Source organism: Populus euphratica, unplaced genomic scaffold (genome assembly GCF_000495115.2).
Source record: "Populus euphratica unplaced genomic scaffold, PopEup_1.0 scaffold318.1, whole genome shotgun sequence".
Classification (NCBI taxonomy): domain Eukaryota; kingdom Viridiplantae; phylum Streptophyta; class Magnoliopsida; order Malpighiales; family Salicaceae; genus Populus; species Populus euphratica.
Window position 1 is genome coordinate 144135 of NW_011500003.1, and position 22112 is coordinate 166246.

The 22112-nt window shown below is 32.3% G+C and overlaps 3 protein-coding genes across 6 annotated transcripts in view; all 3 read right to left on the reverse strand.

Annotated features, from left to right (window-relative positions):
• Window positions 1-10964, reverse strand: part of LOC105141012 (probable disease resistance protein At4g27220) — a 24285-nt gene extending 13321 nt beyond the window's left edge. The window contains exons 1-4 of the mRNA XM_011048076.1: window positions 10881-10964; window positions 6462-6504; window positions 5287-5822; window positions 2562-5223 (exon numbers count right to left, since the gene is read on the reverse strand). Coding sequence (XP_011046378.1) covers window positions 2562-5223; window positions 5287-5816 — 3192 coding nt within the window. The 5' untranslated portion in view covers window positions 5817-5822; window positions 6462-6504; window positions 10881-10964. The remainder of the gene's footprint in view (window positions 1-2561; window positions 5224-5286; window positions 5823-6461; window positions 6505-10880) is intronic.
• An 88-nt stretch (window positions 10965-11052) lies between these two features.
• On the reverse strand, window positions 11053-13835 carry LOC105140979 (benzyl alcohol O-benzoyltransferase-like). 3 transcript variants are annotated; one of them, XR_845281.1, is made up of 3 exons: window positions 13184-13834; window positions 11291-12335; window positions 11053-11191 (listed from the first exon to the last, which is right to left on the reverse strand). XR_845281.1 is itself a non-coding variant. In XM_011048031.1 (3 exons), the coding sequence occupies exons 1-2, from the start codon at window positions 13628-13630 to the stop codon at window positions 11424-11426; spliced, it is 1359 nt and encodes a 452-aa protein (XP_011046333.1). In that variant the 5' UTR covers window positions 13631-13835; the 3' UTR covers window positions 11115-11229; window positions 11384-11423. The 3 variants fall into 3 exon arrangements, 1 of the variants encoding a protein (XP_011046333.1); XR_845280.1 differs by having other exon boundaries at window positions 11115-11245; window positions 11368-12335; XM_011048031.1 differs by having other exon boundaries at window positions 11115-11229; window positions 11384-12335; window positions 13184-13835.
• A 3567-nt stretch (window positions 13836-17402) lies between these two features.
• Window positions 17403-21620, reverse strand: LOC105140980 (benzyl alcohol O-benzoyltransferase-like). 2 transcript variants are annotated; one of them, XR_845282.1, is made up of 3 exons: window positions 21070-21620; window positions 17624-18591; window positions 17403-17500 (listed from the first exon to the last, which is right to left on the reverse strand). XR_845282.1 is itself a non-coding variant. In XM_011048033.1 (3 exons), the coding sequence occupies exons 1-2, from the start codon at window positions 21514-21516 to the stop codon at window positions 17680-17682; spliced, it is 1359 nt and encodes a 452-aa protein (XP_011046335.1). In that variant the 5' UTR covers window positions 21517-21620; the 3' UTR covers window positions 17439-17484; window positions 17640-17679. The 2 variants fall into 2 exon arrangements, 1 of the variants encoding a protein (XP_011046335.1); XM_011048033.1 differs by having other exon boundaries at window positions 17439-17484; window positions 17640-18591.
• Window positions 21621-22112: the final 492 nt, after the last annotated feature.

Consider the following 22112-nt stretch of genomic DNA (forward strand, 5'->3'; position numbering starts at 1 on the left):
TATATATATATATATATATATATATTTCTTATTGTTATATTACCTCATGTGTGTGTATTGAACATTAGCTACTCACTGAGTTGTTGAACTCACACTCTAATTATTTAACATTTTCAGGCTTATATCTTGATAGTAGGTTACTTTTATTGGACCTTCCGAACCTGCTTTTTAGTTGAAATTTGTAACTTTCTTTTTTGTCTAGTTAGTGCTCCAAAACTATGAAATTATATTAACTCTTGTATTAAGACAATTAAATTATATTATGAAATTAGTTAATTGTTAATGCTGCTTTGAACTCTGATTGAGTTATTTAATAAATAAGTTTGTATGTAAGTTTGAGTTCGTATAGGTATAGAATCTTGAAAGGAAATCTTATTTATGTACCGGTCATGGATCCAGAAATCAAGTCGTGACATAAATGATCCTCCTTTTTTATATGTGTTGTAAACTTTTTTCTATCTATCTCTAATAATATTAACTTCTTTTATGGATGTAAATGGTTTGTCTAATCACGTGTCAGTATGCTAAGCCTCCATTGGTCTGAATTCCTCAATAATATAAGCTCTTTGTATTTATATTAAAGTAAGAACTTTAATAAAAATCAACTGAGGAAAATTCTAGCCTTTTTTTCTTTTATATTTATATTTATTTTTGTGTTAATTAAATTGTTTTAAAATTTTGCATGGCAGGGACTAGGGGGGTTGGTGAGCAGGGACAATTATTGCCAAAGCTATTTACAACAAAATTGCTAATCAATTTGAAAGCAGCTTCTTTCTTGCAAATGTTAGAGAAATGTCGAAGCAAAATTGAACAACAAGAAACACTTCTGTGTCAGATACAGGAGAGAAATTTATAGCTGGGAATCTCTATTCAGGAATAGATGCGATAAGGGACAGATTGTGCACTAAAAAGGTTCTTATTGACATTGATGATGTTAGCTGGATGAATAGATTGCCTTGTTACAGACAGTAGAATCATTATTACGAGAAGATATGAACATTTTCTGTTTCCCCACGGAGTGGAAACACTACACAAGATGGAGGAACTATGTCCCAGTTGTGCTCTCTTACATTTTAGCTGGAAAGCATTTAGAAAACCCCAACCCTCTGAGGATTTTGTGGAGATTTGCTTTGATGTTGTAAGATTTTCCAAAGACTTCTCAGCAGATTCAGATTGAAATCTCTTGCCACGCTACTTCTTACTGCCTCTGAGAAACTGGAGGCCTTTCCAGATATTGTGGAAGAGATGCCCTGTTTTGAGAAAGTTTGCGTAAGTGGAACTGCTATAAAAATAATTCATCCACGAAAAAAATATCAGTGGGCTTAAAGTCTGACTGTTACATATTGCAAAAAGCTTGCCAATCTCCCAAGTAGCATTTGTATGTCGAGGCATCTTGAGCGTCTGCTGTTTGAAGGTGTCTTGAAGCTTGGCAAGTTTCCAGTGAAATGGCAGAATGACGTACAATCAAGCTCAGTAATCATCTCATCTAAAGCCAATTAGTTCTTCTTCACTGGGATATCCTATGTTAAAATGGCTGTGTCTACGAAATTGCAATCTAGTCAATGGCAATTTCTTGAAGATGCATGGTTGCTTTCCAATGATGAAGGGATTAGATGTCTCTGGGAACAATTTCAATATCCTTCCTTCAATATTCTCTGCATTCACAAGTCCTCTCCATATCTTCCAAAAGCATCAATCCTAGTTCAAAACATGCACTGAGTAAAACTAAAGCAGCAGAGAAATGGTACCACTCTATATATTAAACCAATGGTATTGCTAGTTGGACAGCAGTTGAAAGTGCTTTCAAAAGTGTGTTTGAACCATTGAAATATCAAAATCGATGTTTTTTAAAGTTATCTTAGATGATTTTGATGTGAAGTTATCGAAATCATTGAAAAACACCTGAAAAAGCATCAAATTATTATCTTTTTAGTTGAAAAGTATTTTGGAAAAAGCACATACACCATATTAGTAGTACATACTAAACCAATTGATAAGGTGACAAAACAGCAGAATCAAGAGTTGTTTTTTATCTGTCATCCAGAACCTAGTAAATTGCAAGATCCACCAGTAATGACTACACTAGAACATGTTTTAGCCTAATACTCCTAGCATGGTTCCTTACATATAGCAAATTGAAGACACTTACACAGTATTTCATGAGCTGTTAGCCATTCCTTTGGATCATGTTCATGCATGTTCTTATGAGATCCCTGGCACTGCCTGAAATGTTAGGCCATGGCTTAGACTCGAAATCCAACTAGCCTTGCAATATCTGCTTGAAGATCCCCATCAGAAAAAGAAGCAAGAAAATATTGTGAGTACCATAAAAACTCAATAATTAGAAACTATCCAAACCAAATTACGTTCTTTCTGTTATATTTCAATAAAGGTTAGGATGATACCAGTAAAATCATTAGATTGACCAATCATTAAGCTGTTATGGTTGAGGCTAATTCATTAAAATTAAATTTAAGGTAGATAGAGATTGAGAGAGAGAGGAATCACCATGCTTACCTGTAATTCAATATTAAGCATAGAGTCATCTCCTATAAAAACACTACAAAGGGTAGAAGGACATCCTTTGTGTTCGGATGCTCCCACTCCACTACTGACTCCCACCATTCTTTTGGATATATACATATTCTAAGAGAAGGGGGAGGAGATGGCTGGCCATTTTCAAGCACTGGGGGAAAAATCTCCATTCTCTTAAGCTCCTGACAATATGACACTTCAATTTCTTCGAGAGAATCGCAAATCAGCTTTGCACTACAAATGCTTTTAAGTTTTGGTAAGTCACACAAGTCCAGAACTCTTAACTTTGGGAGTTTGAATTCGATGTTGCTGCTGCTTTCTTCTTCACCCACAACATCTTCTTCATCTGATCTTGTACATATTATCTCCTCCATTTTCTCACAATCATAAACTATAATCTGTTCCAGGTTTACAAGGCTTGGCAACAAGGCAAGAGGGAACAGCTTCTTCATGCTTCTACATCTATAACAATTGAACTTTTTAAGACTCGAAAATATTCCATTGTAAGATGAAGATGGTAGTGGAGCGGAGCAAAACCAAGAAGATGAAACCATGCTCTCTATGCCATTGCAATCCCAAATGCTGATGACCTCCAGTTCAGTTGCAGTCTTCATCAAGGATGGAACATCACATAAACTTGTTACATCATTACATTTATAAATCAGCAGTTCTTGAAGGTCATTTAAGAACATGTCCTGAAAATTTCCAACTCTGTTGAAAGTCAAATTACCCAACCAAACACTTTTATCTCTACAATATGTGTACTTATCTAAAAGATGAAACTCCTCAAACAGACCTACAAAAATTTTGTATGTACTTGGTGATTGGTTCTCATCCCGAAATTTGAGATACTCTACCAAGTCAGAGTGACCTTCAAAGTGGCATTCTAAAGTTTCCAACTTCCTTAAGCACCCTACTTCCTTTCCCTTAACTGTTACTGGGACATATTCTGATTCAAATCCAGTAGGCATCCACTCCTCTAATATAAAGACTTGCAAGTGAGAGAGTTTTGATAGTATCCCACCAGGAAACTCCTTCTCACCACATCCATTCATTCTAAGATATCTCAGGTTGGATAGACATTCCATGCCTTGAGGCATCTTTTCAAGTATTGTATTAGAGAGATCTAACTTCTTCAATGCCCTGAGCTTCTGTAATGAGGGTACATGTCTTAACTTCTCACAACCTTTAAGCAATAATGTAGTGAGACTCACCAAATCAGAGACAGAATCCGCCAAATTTTCAATATTTGTATAAGACAGATCAAGAACCTTGAGCCCAAGTAATTGCTTAAAAAATGAATCTGCAATAAATCCCAACCTTTCATTATGACTTAGTAATAGAGTTGACAGATGGGGACACCTTGGTGACTGACTTGAAGGAATTTCTCTAATATGATTTTGCATTAGTGAAACTCTCGTAAGATTCTCTGTCCACTCCTCTGCATCAGGTAATTCTCTTAATTGTGCACCTGCTTGAACAATGACTTGGGAGTTCTCTTGCAGTATTTGGATGGCCATGTCTCTAATCAAGTCATGCATTTTGACAAATCTACGAATATTACACAATCTACCCCATTCCAATAAGCAGACGTCTTCAAGTCTATTGAGCATGGTGTGGCCCTCATCAAGTTCTTCTTGCCTCCTCCCTATTCCTTCCACTATTCCTTCATCGATCAAATAATCTATCAACTCCTCCCTTTCAATCTTATGATCTTCAGGAAATGATGTGCAATATAAGAGACATTTTTGTAGGGCCAAATCATCTAAACGATCATAACTAAACCTCAATAACCGGAATACCTCATCTTCCATATCCCTAAGTTTTGATTTTTTTAGTTTCTTCAATGTATTCCTCCACTCATGTATGTCATCCACTCCCCTCAAGCTTCCCACCACTGTTATAATCCCCAATGGCAAACCAGCACATTCCCTTATAACAGCTACTGCAATTCGTTCCACTTTTGAAGAAAATGCTATGTTATGTCCAAGTTCCTCCATAAACAAAGTCCAAGCTTCTCCCTCAGAAAGTGGCATCACTTTCATTTTGTGTTGGCATTCCATCCGATCACAAATTCGTTCTGATCGAGTTGTCATAATCAATTTGCATCCTTTCAATGGGATAGGAATTCCCACTTTGTGTGGTCTAAAAAAATTCCACAAATCATCTAAAATAAGAATCCATTTTTTTTTCTTTCTTAGTTCTTTTAACAATTTTACAGCTCTACTCACATCATCATCTTCACTTGAAAGATCTAGATCAAGATGTTTAGCAATAAGATTTTGCAATCTATTAATGCTAAAATCTCGAGACATAGTCACCCAGTAAACATGATAAAATTCTGATCTTTGTAGAAGTTCATTATGAATATGTTGCAGCATTGTTGTTTTACCGACTCCTCCCATTCCATAAATACCAATGATTGATACTTCATCATCTATTAATAAAGATCGTACCACATGTATATTCTCTTCAAATGCTTGACCCACTAGCCTTGTAGATCCAATAGGCAATGGATCTCCTCTAGGCTCACAGGTGTCGTATTTAAGGCCTCCGGAAGAACTAGCTCCTACACCAGGCTGCACTGATCTTCCACTATTATTCTCCACATCCTCCTCCTCCTCCTCCCCCCTCTCCTCCTCTGGTTCTGTCCTCACTCTAACCATTTTCTGCACATCATTCATAATGAAATCGTTGTTTACTAATGGAGACCAGAGTTGATCATAATATATTCCATGGTCACGGCACAACGGATCTGTTGGTTGGGATGAATCTCCTCGAGGCTCATCAGCTTGATTAATTGATGGCCTCTCGAGAGAGCTGCCTCTCTCCAGATGCTGCACTTGTTCTGTTCTCAGTATAGTCTCAAATGCATCATGCATAGGCTCAATCTCTTTATCAGTGATGCTATCCACCCACTCTTCGAGCTCTCCAGGGGAAAAAGCTTCTCCTTGCTGTGCCATTTCTACAAGTCTCCCTTCATTGTTCTGTTCTTGTGCCGAAGCTGAAATTGTATTACTGGCATCGTTACTTCCTGAGCCTGCTACAGTTTTAAGTTTTTTTGCTGGAGGGCCATCAATTGCTGCGCGGGCTGCTTCTTGAACTTCTTCTGGGACATCTTTACAGATTTTAACACCCCGCCATTTCACTCCTGATAAATGTAATTTGACCCTCGAAATGGAAGTACCTTTGGCAAATAAATGCCCACAAAACTTACACTCCATCCTACCATCGTCCATTTTTTCAACATCATTCCAGAATGGATCATATGATCGTAACATTTTCTCCTGTAGAAAAAAAATAAAAGTATTGAATAGAAAAGTTTTAATTTGAAAAATAAAAATAAAACAATTCCATACATGATAAGATGGATCCAATGCATATTTAATTTTCTTAAATATGTCAAAAAGTTTATTGATTAATACTTAAACATATTGATAGAAGAGCAATTCATATATCATAACTATAAAATTCCACATTTGACATTAAGAATTTTACATGAAGTAAAGAAGGACAATGTAAAATAATACATTCGACTTTAAACAAAAGCGGATGGTAATGCTATAATTTATATTATAAAATATATTTAACTAAAATTCAAACAGTGTTTTACAACAATCATAGGACTATAAATTTGAAAAGTGGAAAGTATAATCAATTTGAAACAGGAGAAAGCAATGGGTAGCCAAAGTTACACTGACGTGAGAAGATGGACATCAAGGACAGAATCTGTTTAATATATGTATATATATATATATATATATATATATGGACATCACGACGAGTTGATCGAAGACTTGTCAAGTCTTTATATTACAAAGGCAACTCAAAGAGCCCGTTTCCAGTAATTTTCAGAATGTTGTTAGGTGGTGAAAAATCAAAATGATAAAAAGAAAAAAATTGAAGTTGAAGTATAAATATCTTACCTATACTCGAGTTGTTCTTCGTGTGCTGGTTAATTTGCTTGAGCTGTATGCAGGAAAAAAAACAGAGAGAGCAGAGAAGAATGTGTAAAGAGATATGGTACGTACTGAGGGGGGAAAGGAAAACTGGGAATGGTATAATAAGATGATATGTGCAGGATGTTGAGCTCCAGATGATTCAATCAGAAAAAGAAGCAGAGATCATAAGAAAAAAATAAGAAGAAGAAATGTGGTGAGGGAAATAAGCAAAATCAATGGTAGACTAGATGTGATATTGTGGAAGAGATTGTTACCGTGAGAAGGAAGCAACAACTTTACCACAGATTATACACCGAGAGAAAGCAAGCTTCTTCGCACCTTTAATTTGTTCGTCCTTTTTCTATGATTTTCTTTCTTTCTTTTTCTTTTTCTTTTTCTTTTTAATTTGATAAGAGCTGCATATAATTACGAACTTTAACTCAAGAATCAGAGTGGGTTATCTTGCGAATCCATGATCAATGAGCATCAGTCTAAAGTACTATCACTTACGTATCAACTTAATCACCATCTTCATTCTTCATATTCATGACCTCTACGAAGTTTTAGAACAGTTTATAAGCAATTCTTTCATTACAAACATACATAATAAATATTATTTATTATCTCTTATACCTTAAGATATTTTTACAGAAAATACATCTTGATCCATAATAACTTTTTTGAGAGATTTAAATACTAAATCTAATTTGATAAAAAAATTAAGGATATTTCACTTTTTCAAATTGAGTTCTTAACCTAAAAAATCAAGATTTGTTTAGCACAATAAACTTAATTTATCAAATTATAATAAATAAATAGAAATAATACAGCTATAATATCTTCTATTTTACACGAAAATTCCAGTATTTATAATTTAAAAAATAAAAAAACCGACTAGCCATAGCAATAATACCAGGCAACAAACTAGAAGCACTTTCAGACCCGTCCAAGAAGATTCACTGAGACGCCGCACACCTGGTACACCTTTGAAATTTATTCATTTGAGGGAATTTGCTTTTGCATCATTTCTTTTGTCTTTATACTGCTTCTTGATGCACTGACTCATGCTTACAAGCTGTGCATGGTCGAATGACAGGTTGCTTTTGCTTTGCTCAGCCATCATCTCTCTCTCTCTCTCTCTCTCTCATTTCAACCTCTGCTGCTTTCGGCAGGGACAACAAAGAGGAACTAGTTATCTAGGAGGATAAGGAGTACAAAAGTAAACAGGCGCCACAAATCATTATCTGCTCTCTTTCTCCCTCTCTGTATGTGAGTTTGTGGTTGTCGAAACTAAAAGAAATCCTAGTTTCTAACAGCTCATGGATGCAAAGACAGACAAGAAACAAGTAGAAGACAGTACAGCATCCAGTTAAATACCGTTTGGTATTAAGGTTTTTTTTTTCCCAACCGCAGAAATAAATCGTTTCTGGGATTTCCTTTGACCCCATGTATTATTTCTTTCAAATCTTGATTTTGTAAAAATTTAAATAACATAATTTTTATTTATAAAGATTTATTTTTTATTTATTTTATATAAAAAAAACCCATCTCAAAGTAATTTAATCAAATATATTTAAAAAAAAAACCATAACTAAAAACGATGTGATAATAATTGTTGTAAATAATCAGAAAAATGGTGGCGTTTTCCTGTCGTGTCTATTGGAAAAGATTTTCGTTTGTTTGCTTCGCTTTTTTAGAGGCAATGGTACTGCTATAAATATTCCTTTTTTCTTCCTTTGAAAGTGACGGAAATATATTGTCACAATCTCTTAAAATATATATTTAAAATATATATTTAATATTGTGATAACTTTTACCATTATAATTTAAAAAATATAAATTAAGAAAATTATCTATTAAGTATGCATAATATGTGAATTTTTCAATTGATAAAAAAAAAAATCTTTACCACAATGTATTTTCTCAAAAATACTAGTACTTAATTGTTCAGAATAAAAAATATATATAATTCGCTAATTTTTTCTAATTAATAACTATTAGAAATTAAGATGCCCGGTTTTTATAGCTTTTGTAACGTCAATTAATCATTTATTTTTTAATAAGTGCATGACTGGAAATTAAAGCCAGCTTTAAAAAGATAATTAAAATGTAGTTCTGAAAAGTTTACCCTTAAGTGTTGATTAGTGTTTATCTTGCTTCCTGTTTCTTAATATAAAAATTAATTAATGTTCGTGCGCTGACTGAAAAATATAATTCATAGATAATTTAGTATTATCTTACTTAATGACCGAAAGTAAAGAGAATTCATTATCTAATGTCTATTCTGTGCCTGCAATGATATTGTCTAAAAAAAAATTAAAATTATAATCGTAAAAATTATCGCAGAGCATCAAACACGAAGATAGATATCATTAAAGGGGGTTGTATAAAACTCTATTTGCTAAATAGCTCTGCCTTGTAAAAATTGAAACTTTGTGGGCTTATTTCATAAATATTATAAATAGGCTTGCAATGCTAGATATCATAAATATTAACTTTGTGGGCTTATTTCATGATTAAAGGCTTGCAATGCACATCTGAGACGCAGCAAATTCTGTTATTTAATCAAAATATGTGTGTGAAAAGAATATATATATATATATATATATATATATATATATATAGAAAGAGGGGGTTAGTAATTGCAAAATATAAATCATTAAATAATTCATATTATTCTCTTTAATATCCCTTTAAATAGAAGTTATTTGAAATTGAAATTTGCATAAAATTATATTATTTTTTATTTAATTTTTATTAATTAAAATATAAAAATAAGATTTAATTCATAATTATTTGATTAACAAGATTCTAATATGATATTAAATAATTTTAAAAAACATCTAACACCGTAAAATTAAATACACAGGTTGCAATATTCAAAGTCAAATGAAAGTAAAATAAGCTGGAAAGGAAGAGGAGGAGGAGGTGGATGAAGCAGAAAGGAACGACGTAAATAACATGGGAGCAACAAAAAACATAAATGGATAGAAAAAACTAAACTCTTCGCCAAAAACAAATTAAATTTAATCTCGTTAATCCAAACTGGTAATTTAAAATCAGCAGAAACATCTCAAACAATCGATGCTGACATAGGTATGGCGTTAAACAAAAGTCAAAAGAAGACAAGACTTTAGTATTTTGGTTCGGTGGGAGGACTGGTACTTGTTGGAAATGAAAATTTTCAACGAGCTGTCCATTCTTATCAATGCTTACCTAGTTCATGGTTACATATTTTCTACGGTGGTGTCGGTTCCTAAGCTCTCTTTTCTTGGTTACATTTTCAAGATGCCTTGCCATGTCTTTTTCCCACAAGGAGTGATGCGTGGTCAAACAAGATTGTTGGATTGTCATCGACAGTTTTTTTTATTTTTTATTTTTTTTGTTATTAATTAAAAGACATTATTGTCCTTTTTATTTGTTATTTGTCAATTTGAGTATTCATTCTTTTTATTTTTGTTTTATTTTTATTCTTTTTATATAAGTTTTTTGTTTTGCAATTTGATCATTCCATTACAAATTAACTTTATTTTTCAAAATAAAATTTTAATTCTTACATAAAAAAAAATATCATGCAAGGTTTAACAAATCAAAAATATTATGTCTTGGGTTTATTCAATCATTTTTATTTATATTTATTTTTTAGATCACAAGTGTTTTAGAGTGTAAATTTTTGTTTTAATTAGTTAAATAAATATATTTAGCAAATACAACCAAGTAAAACTAATTTATTTTTTACAAATCAAGATATTCAATTAAACATTAACCAAGTCTTATTTTTTAATTTTTCTTTTTTTAATTTCTCTTTTGATTATCATTAACAACTTTTAATTATTATTGATTTTTTTATGTTTATTTAGATAAATGATTATTAATTTATTTAATTGGATGTCTATATTGAATTTTTAATTTACATTTTAAATTTTTTACGTAAAAAACACATAAAAATAACTTACATACCTAATATTTTTTTAAAAAATAAATTTATAGCTTAGAGCGAAAACACGAGTTAAATGGCTATTTCAAGTTATACAAATAGTGAAGCGTGTATTAATTATTATTTATAGAATGCCTAATTTAACTGTCATGTGATTTGATGCATCAATATCTAATGTCTACTTTCTGTCTGCAATGTATTGTCTAAAAAAAATGTTTTTTAAATATAATAGTAAAAGTTATCACAGAGCATCAAACAGGAAGATAAATATCAATAAAGGTGGTTGTATAAAACTTTATTTGCTATTACTGAACAGCTCTGCCTTATATATATATATATATTGGATAGTGATTGTAAAATTTATATTATTAAAAGATTTATATTATTTTATAACATATTTTCCTTTAAATGAAAGTTACTTGATCAATAAAATTCTGATATTATCTCAAATAATTTAAAAAAAATACCTTACACCATGGAATCAAAAACACAAGTTCCATGCCTCTTCTGCTTCATGCAAGTCCAGCATAACGCCTTCAATTGCACATACTGGACTTACTCAAATTGAACAGCAACTACTTGCTGTTAAAAAGGAAGAGTTGATAATTTGTAGGCAATTTCACTGTCAGAAGACAAGCTAACAAGAATCCTACACAGGCAAGGTTTTTACCATATTTTCAGTCAGAAAATGAAGAATATCCTCATGAAACCAGTCTGCTGCGTCCATTAGGAGGTTCTTGTAGAACAGCTTCTCTGCCCATCCATTGTAGCAAGTGACCTAATCCAGGTTTTACAGGAAACTATCACAGATTATATGTCCAAGACCAATCAACAGAAGCATTATTGAAATAAATATATAAAAAGCTGAAGGAGTTACTTGTCCAAGATGGTGCTCGGTGTCTTAGTTAACATGATCCAAAAACAAATCCAGATAGATTCTCCACATGAACTCAAAGCAAATGAACACAATAGGCATGCATTTATATCATTTGGAAAAATAGTTATTTTCCCTACAAGGAAGATAAGGGGGATTTAGCATTGCCGCCACCATTTGACTGCTCCTTAAACGTGCTATCCAGCTCCTTCACAAATCTTTCCATAGCCAGAGTCGGTAAGCAAAGGGTCACAAGAACACCATCTTCTCCTTTCTTAGTCCTATATGGTATCTGAAAGCTTGCCACATTACCCTTAGCAGGCCCGGCATACTTCGGCTTACCCCAACCTAAGTTCATCTCTGCAAACATTGCACGAGTCACATCCGACACTAGGTAAGACCGCACCATTGTGTACCAAGGTCTACCTTTAATCACCAGTAGATCAGCCACTGATCGCATGTACTCTTCAGTCACATTCGCCTTGGCCTTCCTGACTAATTCCAGCGTAAAGCCTAAAGAATTTCGTGAGATTTCTCCCGCTTTTGCCATCGCCACTGAGTATGCCATGCAATTTCCATAATAACCTCTAGGTAAGGGAGGGTTAAATCTATTGCGAGCATTGACAGTGCATAGTATCCGCATCTCATCATTTGGGTTTGGTTGAAGTGCAATGGTTCGGCACCTCCACAAAAACGCAGTCAATACATCAAATGTGGAGCAATGGCGAAGGTGTAGTGGGGCAAAGCCACGAATAGCAGATATGTTAGCAGGTCCAAAAAAGAATGAACGATGGGTCTTCTTAGTAAGCGGAATGTTGTCAGTGGTGTCATCAACCAGTTGATCATACTCGTGGTGTAAGCAGGTTACCTGAGGTGGGTTCCTTGCATTTAAAACGTGCCTTTCCCAAACTGGTTGGATAGAGGGAGTCTGTGCTCCATGCACCATTTCACACATGGCTGACAAAAACTGGTTTAAGCCAGTACCGTCACTCATGGTGTGGTTCAGACGGATAGCAAAAACAATTCCGCCGCACTTGAGACGCGTCACCTGTCATTTTATACAGACAAACCATCTGTTAGTTTAATCAACTCCTCATGGAACTTGTTGATCTGTTTTAACTGCGATAATATGCAACCTCAAGAGCTGCATCCATGTAGTTAATCTATGTTCAACAATCGGTTCTGTCGGTACATTATGAATTTCTTCGCTATGATTAGAAAAGAAAATCTGTAAACCTATATCAAATGCTATTAATTGCTTTTCATTATGCAAACGAAGATTCAAAAAACAAAAAACACCTCTTCCATATGCTCTTTTGTCTGCCATTCAATTATATGCAGACCTCCCCTTCCCCACACATTATTCTAGTGGAAATATATAATGGATAAATGTGATATTCCCTTTGAAAAAAAGAAAGAAGCAACAAGTAGAATAGAAACAAATTGGATTCTTTTTTGATGCACAATTTGGTAAAATTAAACATGATTTTATTTATTTAAGATAATTAACGCTAATGGTTACCAAATTTAACAATAGAGAAATATTAAATTCTTTTCTTGCAAACATTAAGTGCTAAATTGAAGGATAAGTTTCCAATACTCTACCAAGCAACGATGGCTGGCATTGCTTGATAAACATTTTGGACTCTTCTTGGGGATAGGATTATTCTCTCTTTCAAATCTTCTTCTTTTGCTGCTAGTTTTACTACTCGTACTGTTCTTCTACATCCATTTTAACTTGTCCATACTTGAGAAATACAGTTAAATTTGGTTGGCTGGTGTTGTTTCATGAGTTGAACTCTAATTTTGTGTAAGAAAAAAACAGAAGGATGATCCTGCTTTGTAAACTAAGATAGAATCGATGATCCCTAAGTAAGCAACATACACGGGACAAACCTGAATAAGCAGCAGAGGGCAGTTTATCATCCCGCTGGAGCCAGGCACGTCATAGAGGAGCTCCTCCAGGCAAGGAATTGGAGGATAGAGTTCATCACCAAACTGCTCAAGCGTAACATCGGCATCAGCCTCAATAAACAAAATACCCTCACCTGTACACTCCACTAAGAGCTTACGCTTAGGCCCTTCTCTAAGCCTACCGGCAAATGGATAGTAAAACACCAGTGTTTTAGCAAGTGCTTTCTTAATGACCTCAACAGGATCCCTCCTCTGCATTGAAGGATCGTAAGGGTAAAAATAAATGAGAGGAATTTGGACTCTGAGACCATCTTGGTCATCTATGTCTGAGAGAGGTTTGAGTTCATGTGGGGTTGGCTCAGAAGGGGTGATCAGAACTGGTTCCCGTCTAGACACCTCGAACACCAGTGGGGTGGGAGGTGTTGCCATGGCAGAGAACCAGAGATAATTTTTTTTAATTTATTTTTATTTTGGTTCATCTTGAACGCGGACACCAATATTTATCGGGAGCGGATATCAAGATTTAAGACGGCATCCAAAGATTAAACAAGGAATAAATAATTGTGACGGTGCTTTTTCTTATAAAAAAATCAATTTGTTTGTGCTGAGGAATATACGAGCGGAATAAAAGTCAGTTCTGAATGGGCGAGTGCTCGAACGGACTGAAATGAAGAACCACTCCATCTTACAATAATTAAAGGAAAAGAGTTTTAAAAAATAAATACAAAAATAAATAATTCCAAACAGCCACTTTATAGAGTCGCTTCTGCCAAGAACCAGGTGGATATTAACCCTTTTATGCCCATCATGAATTTTAAAATCAGTAAAATTAATTGAAATATATGTAATTTAATTCAAATATTTATATTAATAAAAAGATATTATTTTTTAGTCCACTAGAACTGGCTTCTTCTTTTTTCTCTTGATATAACTTGAAATATTATTCAAATTGTAATTTAATTTTTATTTTTTTATTTTTCTCGTGTATTTACTAATTGAAATATTAAAGAATCTCTGTTTGCATAAGATAATTATTTTTTCAAGAATACTAAAGTTCAAATACAAAGTTTACAAGTAAGCTCATGTCTTAACATAAGATTAAAATCCAAGAAAAACTCATTATTTATGTGCTCATTATTTATGTGAAGTATCTAACAACTTCAACATAAAAAAAAATTATTTGACTGAGTTAAGCTTTCAGCTACCCATTAACTCACACTTTGTTGGGGATTTAAACTTTGGTATACTTCCTACAAAATATGTGAATTCTTATTTTTTAGAATATAAGAAATTGAATTTAATAAAATATATAAATATTTGAAACTTGTTTATTTTCAATCATTATTTCATGACATATATATTAAGAGTATGTTTCAGCTAAATAAATAACATATATATATATAAAGAAAATATTTAAATTCATATTTCGATTGATCTCAATTCTTTATAACTTCTTATCCAATTTCATTAGAAAACTCTACTTATTTTTTCAGCAAAAGCTATCGTGCAATTGTGAAATCATAAGAGTTTATATAAACTTTGTGTATTTCTCGAGTTTTTAAACAAAATAAATTTATGATACAGTTTATCTATTGTTAATGAAACCGAATTAAAGTATCTATTATTCAAGCAATTTTTATGAAAATAATTTCTTCATCATCATCTAACTTTTAATCAATTCAATACGTGAAAAAATATTTTAATTTCTTTTTCAATAATGCAATGTTATGATTTTTTTATTTTAATAATCAGAGCATAGAGATTAAAATTTTCAAGGTATCTATAATATTTTTTTTTTGTAATTTATCCTTGAAATTGAAACCCAAAGTTAAAAGATTTGTTTACATAACGGGGCAACAAAAACACATACACATGTTTGTGTGACTCGTAAAATATTTTGAGATTTTTTTTTATTTCTTAATTATTCTAGGATTTAAAATTAACTGCTAAGGAAAATACAATCATGAACAAGGTTGATGATAAAATAAAAGATTTCATTAACTAAAAGTTATGAAACAATTATTAATAGCCACACGAGAGAATGTCACGTGGAGTGGTAGCAAGAAAATTTTATTCAAACATTTTTAATCAAAATAGTTGGAATATATATCCCACCTCAGGCATAGCAACGTGTTCTCATATACACGTGTGTAATGACATGGGCTAGGTTAAATTAACTTTATAAAAATTAAAAAATATATATAAAACTCAATTACAAAAAAAAAAAATATTAAAAAATCAATTTCAAAAAATCAATTTTAAAAGATATTAAATAACCTGACTCGAATTAACATGTCAAATTAATGGTCTGATTGTGAAGTTGAGATAACCTCATATAAAAAAATTAAAAATAAAATACAATATAAAATTAAAAAAATTAATGAAAAAACTTGAATCAACCCTAGTTAACTCGACTAACTTACAACTTGAGATTTGTGATCGTAATAATCCTATAGAAAGGGAAGCGGAAAAAATCACAAAGATGGAAGCCCGCTAATCTAATGTTAAATGATAAAAACAATATAAAAAACTAAAAAAACTAAAGTCAAATCATGTTAATATTTAAAACTCATGACACAGGACATGAAATCAGGTTAACTTATAGCAGGCGAATCTAAAAAAATCATGAAGCAACATTCTCAATTATCCAAATTCTAAAATCAAAACAAATATCAATCAAAAGAATAATGATTAAATCTAGTATAAAAACTAAATAAAATAAAACAACAAGAAATGAAACTGAAAATAAAATCAAGAAAATGATATAAAAAAAAAAAACAATCAAAAGAATAAGGTGTCTCTACTCATTAGTGTATGCATAACATGCACTAACTACTTTTATTTTTTTTAATTATATTTATATATGTTGAAAGACTGAATTGTCTCTCATTTTAGATGAATATAACTAAAAAACAATTAGAAAAATACAAACATGCCCTTAGATGCTAGTATTTTATTTTTAAAAGTATTTACTCATTACATTGTACAATTAAATTGTTAAAAAACCAAAAAGTTCTTATGCCCAACTTTATTTTTTTTTACTTTTAAAGCTATTTAAGTTATTTCACGATGTATCTAAAATATAAAAAGACCAATGCATTTCCAATGAATATAACAATGATAAATCCAATGAATATAACAATGATAAATGAATTTATAAAAAACATAATTTAACTATTAATAACTAGTTCATTATTCTTTGTTATGAAAGATAAGATCATCAATTTATTATTGTAATCTATAGTAAAACTAGTTCCATATTAGAGGACTAAATAATTTTAATTTTTTAATGCTCTTATATTATATTACAAATTTCTTAATTGGTTTTAAATTCAATGGTATAAGAGAGAAAAGTTTTTATCATTTTTGTTGCACGTGTATGGCATTGGCATTGTAGAAAATATCCTTATGGACCGGAATCTTTTAATAATGGATAGAAAAAACAAGGAATAGAGTTGTCCTCTAATATTTTGGTTATTAAAAACTCTAATTAATTTTAAAGTTTAAATAAGAGAACTAGTTATGTATAAAAAGAACGTATCACTTTTAATACACTCCATCTAAGGTAAGCTCCATTGTTTATTTTTCTGATACAAACTAAGATATTGTTGTGTTTTTTAACTATTAAGTTGTTTAATGATTAAAGTCAATCTACTTTAATAGAGTGAATCATAGTTTTAAGTGTTAAGTCTAGTTATTTTAGAGTTAAAATATAAAAATAAAAGAAAATTTTTTAAATATATCCTTTTAAATGAAATAAAATTATTTATATAAAATTATTTGAACTTGAAAAAATTATTTATATAAAATTATATTATATTATATTTAATTTTTATAAATTAAAATAAAATAATAAGATTTAATCTCATAACTATTTGATAATAAAAATATTCTGATATCATCTCAAATAATTTTAAAAAATACCTCATGGCATAAAATCAAACACACAAGTTGCATGCCTCATCTGCTTCAAGCAAGTCCAGCATAAGGCCTTCAATTGCACATACTGGACTTACTCAAATTGAACAGCAACTACTTGCTGTTAAAAAGGAAGAGTTGATAATTTGCAGGCAATTTCACTGTCAGAAGACAAGTTAGATGAAACAAGAATACAAGAATCCTACACAGGTAAGGTCCACAAGTTAGAAAATGAAGAACATATCCTCATGAAACCAGTCTGCTGCGTCTATTAGCTAGGAGGTTCTTGTAGAACAGCTTCCCTGCCCATCCATTGTAGCAAGTGACCTAATCCAGGTTTTACAGGAAACTATCACAGATTATATGTCCAAGACCAATCAACAGAAGCATTTATTGAAATAAATATAGAAAAAGCTGAAGGAGTTACTTGTCCAAGATGGTGCTCTGTGTCATAGTTAACGTGATCCAAAAACAAATCCAGATAGATTCTCCACATGAACTCAAAGCAAATGAACACAATAGGCATGCATTTATATCATTTGGAAAAATAGTTATTTTCCCTACAAGGAAGATAAGGGGGATTTAGCATTGCCACCACCATTTGACTGCTCCTTAAACGTGCTATCCAGCTCCTTCACAAATCTTTCCATAGCAGGAGTCGGTAAGCAAAGGGTCACAAGAACACCATCTTCTCCTTTCTTAGTCCTATATGGTATCTGAAAGCTTGCCACATTACCCTTAGCAGGCCCGGCATACTTCGGCTTACCCCATCCTAAGTTCATCTCTGCAAACATTGCACGAGTCACATCCGACACTAGGTAAGACCGCACCATTGTGTAACAAGGTCTACCTTTAATCACCAGTAGATCAGCCACTGATCGCATGTACTCTTCAGTCACATTCGCCTTGGCCTTCCTGACTAATTCCAGCGTAAAGCCTAAAGAATTTCGTGAGATTTCTCCCGCTGTTGCCCTCACCACTGAGTATGCTATGCAATTTCCATAATAACCTCTAGGTAACGGAGGGTTAAATCTATTGCGAGCATTGACAATGCATAGCATCCGCATCTCATCATTTGGGTTTGGTTGAAGTGCAATGGTTCGGCACCTCCACAAAAACGCAGTCAATACATCAAATGTGGAGCAATGGCGAAGGTGTAGTGGGGCAAAGCCACGAATAGCAGATATGTTAGCAGGTCCAAAAAAGAATGAACGATGGGTCTTCTTAGTAAGCGGAACGTTGTCAGTGGTGTCATCAACCAGTTGATCATACTCGTGGTGTAAGCAGGTTACCTGAGGTGGGTTCCTTGCATTTAAAACGTGCCTTTCCCAAACTGGTTGGATAGAGGGAGTCTGTGCTCCATGCACCATCTCACACATGGCTGACAAAAACTGGTTTATGCCAGTACCGTCACTCATGGTGTGGTTCAGACGGATGGCAAAGACAATTCCGCCGCACTTGAGACGCGTCACCTGTCCGTTTATACAGACAAACCATCTGTTAGTTTCATCAATTCCTCATGGAACTTGTTCATCTGTTTTAACTGCAATAGTGTACAAGCTCAAGTGCTGCATCCATTTAGTGAATCTATGTTCAACAATCGGTTCTGTCGGTACATTATGAATTTCTTCGCTATGATTAGAAAAGAAAATCTGTAAACCTATATCAAATGCTATTAATTGCTTTTCATTATGCAAACGAAGATTCAAAAAACAAAAAACACCTCTTCCATATAAAAAAAAAAAAAAAACACCCTCTTCCAGATGCTCTATAGTCCGTCATTCAATTATATGCAGACCTCCCCTTCCCCACACGTTATTCTAGTCTGGAAATGTATAATCGATACATGTGTCTTCCCTTTGGAAAAGACAAAAAGAAACAACAAGAAAAATAGAAACAAAAAGGTTACACAAGGACATTGTGTACGATGTCGACTTCACCGTGAACGAACTTAGCTATTATTTTTATGTAACCTGTGTGTTTAGTAATGTAGTAATTTCTATGATTAAAATTAATGTAGTAATTTCTATGATTAAAATTTTAAAAACTAGTTTAAAAAAATATTTTTAGTTATAAATTTTAAAATATATAAGTCTAGTTAAAATAGGGATGATATAAATTTTTTTATATAAAATAAATAAAAATAATAATTTTTCAAGAATAAAAAACAAGTTAATTTTGTTTAAAAATCTAATTCAATTCAATAATTTAAACGGTTAGGTGAGGTTTCAAAATATAATTTATATTATTTTTTTAATATATTTTTATAAGTAAAAATTTTTTAGACTTGAAACTAGTATAGATCCATATTATTCTATATTTAATTTTTATCAAATAAATAATAATGATAATATTCGAATTTATGACCGCTTGGCTATCAAAACTCTAATACTATGTTAAAGAATTAATTTAATCTAATGTAAAATTATAATATATAATTTATATCCTAATAATGTAAAATTATAATATATAATTTATATTATTTTCTAACAAGTTTTATTTTTATAATGTCAAAATTTAAAACATAATTATATATATATATATGACATCCATTGCACAAAACATAAGTTATTCAGCGGATCAAACAGCTAACTAATTGAACTGTTTTTTTATGATAGGGTAAAAGACAAGAACTATCACATTGGAGCTTGGTACTTCTACTTTACTAGAATAAGCTAAAAACAATTCAATCCATAATTGAATATATAGGTGTCAATTTGATTAATATAATAATGATTGGATAATAAATTTGATTCATTTTCAATTTCTAATTAAAAATGAATAAAAAATAATTATATTTTCAAATAATTTAGAACCTTCAAATTTAAAATATATTATCTACGATCTACATAAAAACAAATATAACATAAACAAGGAATTATTAATGGCTAATTCTGTAAGGATTGATATAATAATATTGTTCTTTGAAATCAAAAGAAATTAAACAAGATTATCTTAAATTTGCAAATCAAGAAAAGAAAATAATAATAATAATAAGAAGAAGAAGTATTTTTGTTGAACATCTTGAATCTTCATCATCATCATTTATAAAATTAGATATGAAGCTCCATCATCATGAAGGATACCATCCATCACTTGATACCAACTCCATCAGATTTTATATAGGGTAAACGGTATATTATATAGTGATAAAAAAAAAAAGACATCATAAAATTGCTGGTGATTCACACTGTTATCTTCTTCTTCTTTTTTTAATTTCAATCATCATTTTTTTTTCTATTTGATTAGTTAAGATTGTGTTCTGTTAGTTGTTTAAATATTGACTATTCGGGGTATCAGATTCCCGTTTGATGTGTAATTTGATAAAATTAAATATATTTCTATTTATTTAAAACAATTAAAGCTATTGGTAGTTTGGTACCACAAATATTAAATCCTTCTCTTGCAAACATCAAGGACTAAATTGAAGTTTCCAATATTCTACCAAGTAATGATCGCTGGTATTGCTTGAAAGACATTTTGGACTCTTCTTTGGGATGGGAATCATGGGATCATTCTCTTTCAAATCTTCTTCTTTTGCTGCTAGTTTTACTACTCGTACTGTTCTTCTACAGCCATTTTAACTTGTCCATGCTTGAGAAACACAGTTAAATTTGGTTGGCTGGCGTTGTTTCATGAGTTGAACTCTAATTTCCCGTACTGTCCTTCTACAGCCATTTTAACTTGTCCATGCTTGAGAAACACAGTTAAATTTGGCTGGCTGGCGTTGTTTCATGAGTTGAACTCTAATTTCTCGTACTGTTCTTCTACAGCCATTTTAACTTGTCCATGCTTGAGAAACACAGTTAAATTTGGCTGGCTGGCGTTGTTTCATGAGTTGAACTCTAATTTTGTGTTAAAAAAAAAAAAAACAGAGAAGGATGATCCTGCTTTGTAAACTAAGATAGAATCGATGATCCCTAAGTAAGCAACATACACAGGAGACAAACCTGAACAAGAAGCAGAGGGCAGTTTATCATCCCGCTGGAGCCAGGCACGTCAAAGAGGAGCTCCTCAAGGCAAGGAATTGGAGGATAGAGCGCATCACCAAACTGCTCAAGCGTAACATCGGCATCAGCCTCAATAAACAAAATACCCTCACCTGTACACTCCACCAAGAGCTTACGCTTAGGCCCTTCTCTAAGCCTACCGGCAAATGGATAGTAAAACACCAGTGTTTTAGCAAGTGCTTCCTTAATGACCTTAACAGGATCCCTCCTTTGCATTGAAGGATCGTAAGTGTAAAAAAGAATGAGTGGAATTTGGACTCTGAGACCATCTTGGTCATCTATGTCTGAAAGAGGTTTGAGTTCATGTGGGGTTGGCTCAGAAGGGGTGATCAGAACTGGTTCCCGCCGAGACACCTTGAACACCAGTGGGGTGGGTGATGTTGCCATGGCAGAGAACCGGAGATGATTTTATTTATTTATTTTTATTTTGGTTCATCTTGAACGCTGGCACCAATATTTATTGGTAGCCGATATCAGGATTTAAGATGGAATCCAAACATTAAACAAGGAATAAATAACTGTGACGGTGCTTGTTCTTTAAAAAAAAATCAATTTGTTTGGGCTGAGGGCTAAACGAAGTGAAATAAAAGCCAATTCTAAACGGGCGAGTGCTGGAACGGAGTGAAATGAAGGACCACTCCATCTGGGTCATGGTCCAAAGGGAGTGAAATAAAAACCATACAGCAAAAACGAATGTCCATTTCTTCATTCTGAAACTAAGACCATGTTTGATAAAAACACTGAAAAGGCAGAAAGACAATGCCTGAGATTTTGTTTGGGGCGTGTCAAAAAAAAAAAAAAAACTTTAATAACCTAAAAAAATACAAAATACATCTTTCTTTAACAAAGTTTTATTAGGCCAAACACAGCCTTATAATTATCTAAAGGCTTAGCCCAAACCCCACAGGTTGCTGGGCTACTTAACATAAAAATAAGCTTGATCAAAATGGACTAAATAACCAAATGACCCAACATTCCTTTCA

Bases quoted from the DNA above. Each gene is read 5' to 3' on its own strand.
- LOC105140980 (XM_011048033.1), bottom strand. From the start codon at position 21,516: ATGGCAACATCACCCACCCCACTGGTGTTCAAGGTGTCTCGGCGGGAA. The intron at 18,592-21,069 runs GTTTGTCTCCTG...ATAAACGGACAG, and splicing joins GCCCTCTGCTTCTTGTTCAG to GTGACGCGTCTCAAGTGCGG.
- LOC105140979 (XM_011048031.1), bottom strand. From the start codon at position 13,630: ATGGCAACACCTCCCACCCCACTGGTGTTCGAGGTGTCTAGACGGGAA. The intron at 12,336-13,183 runs GTTTGTCCCGTG...ATAAAATGACAG, and splicing joins GCCCTCTGCTGCTTATTCAG to GTGACGCGTCTCAAGTGCGG.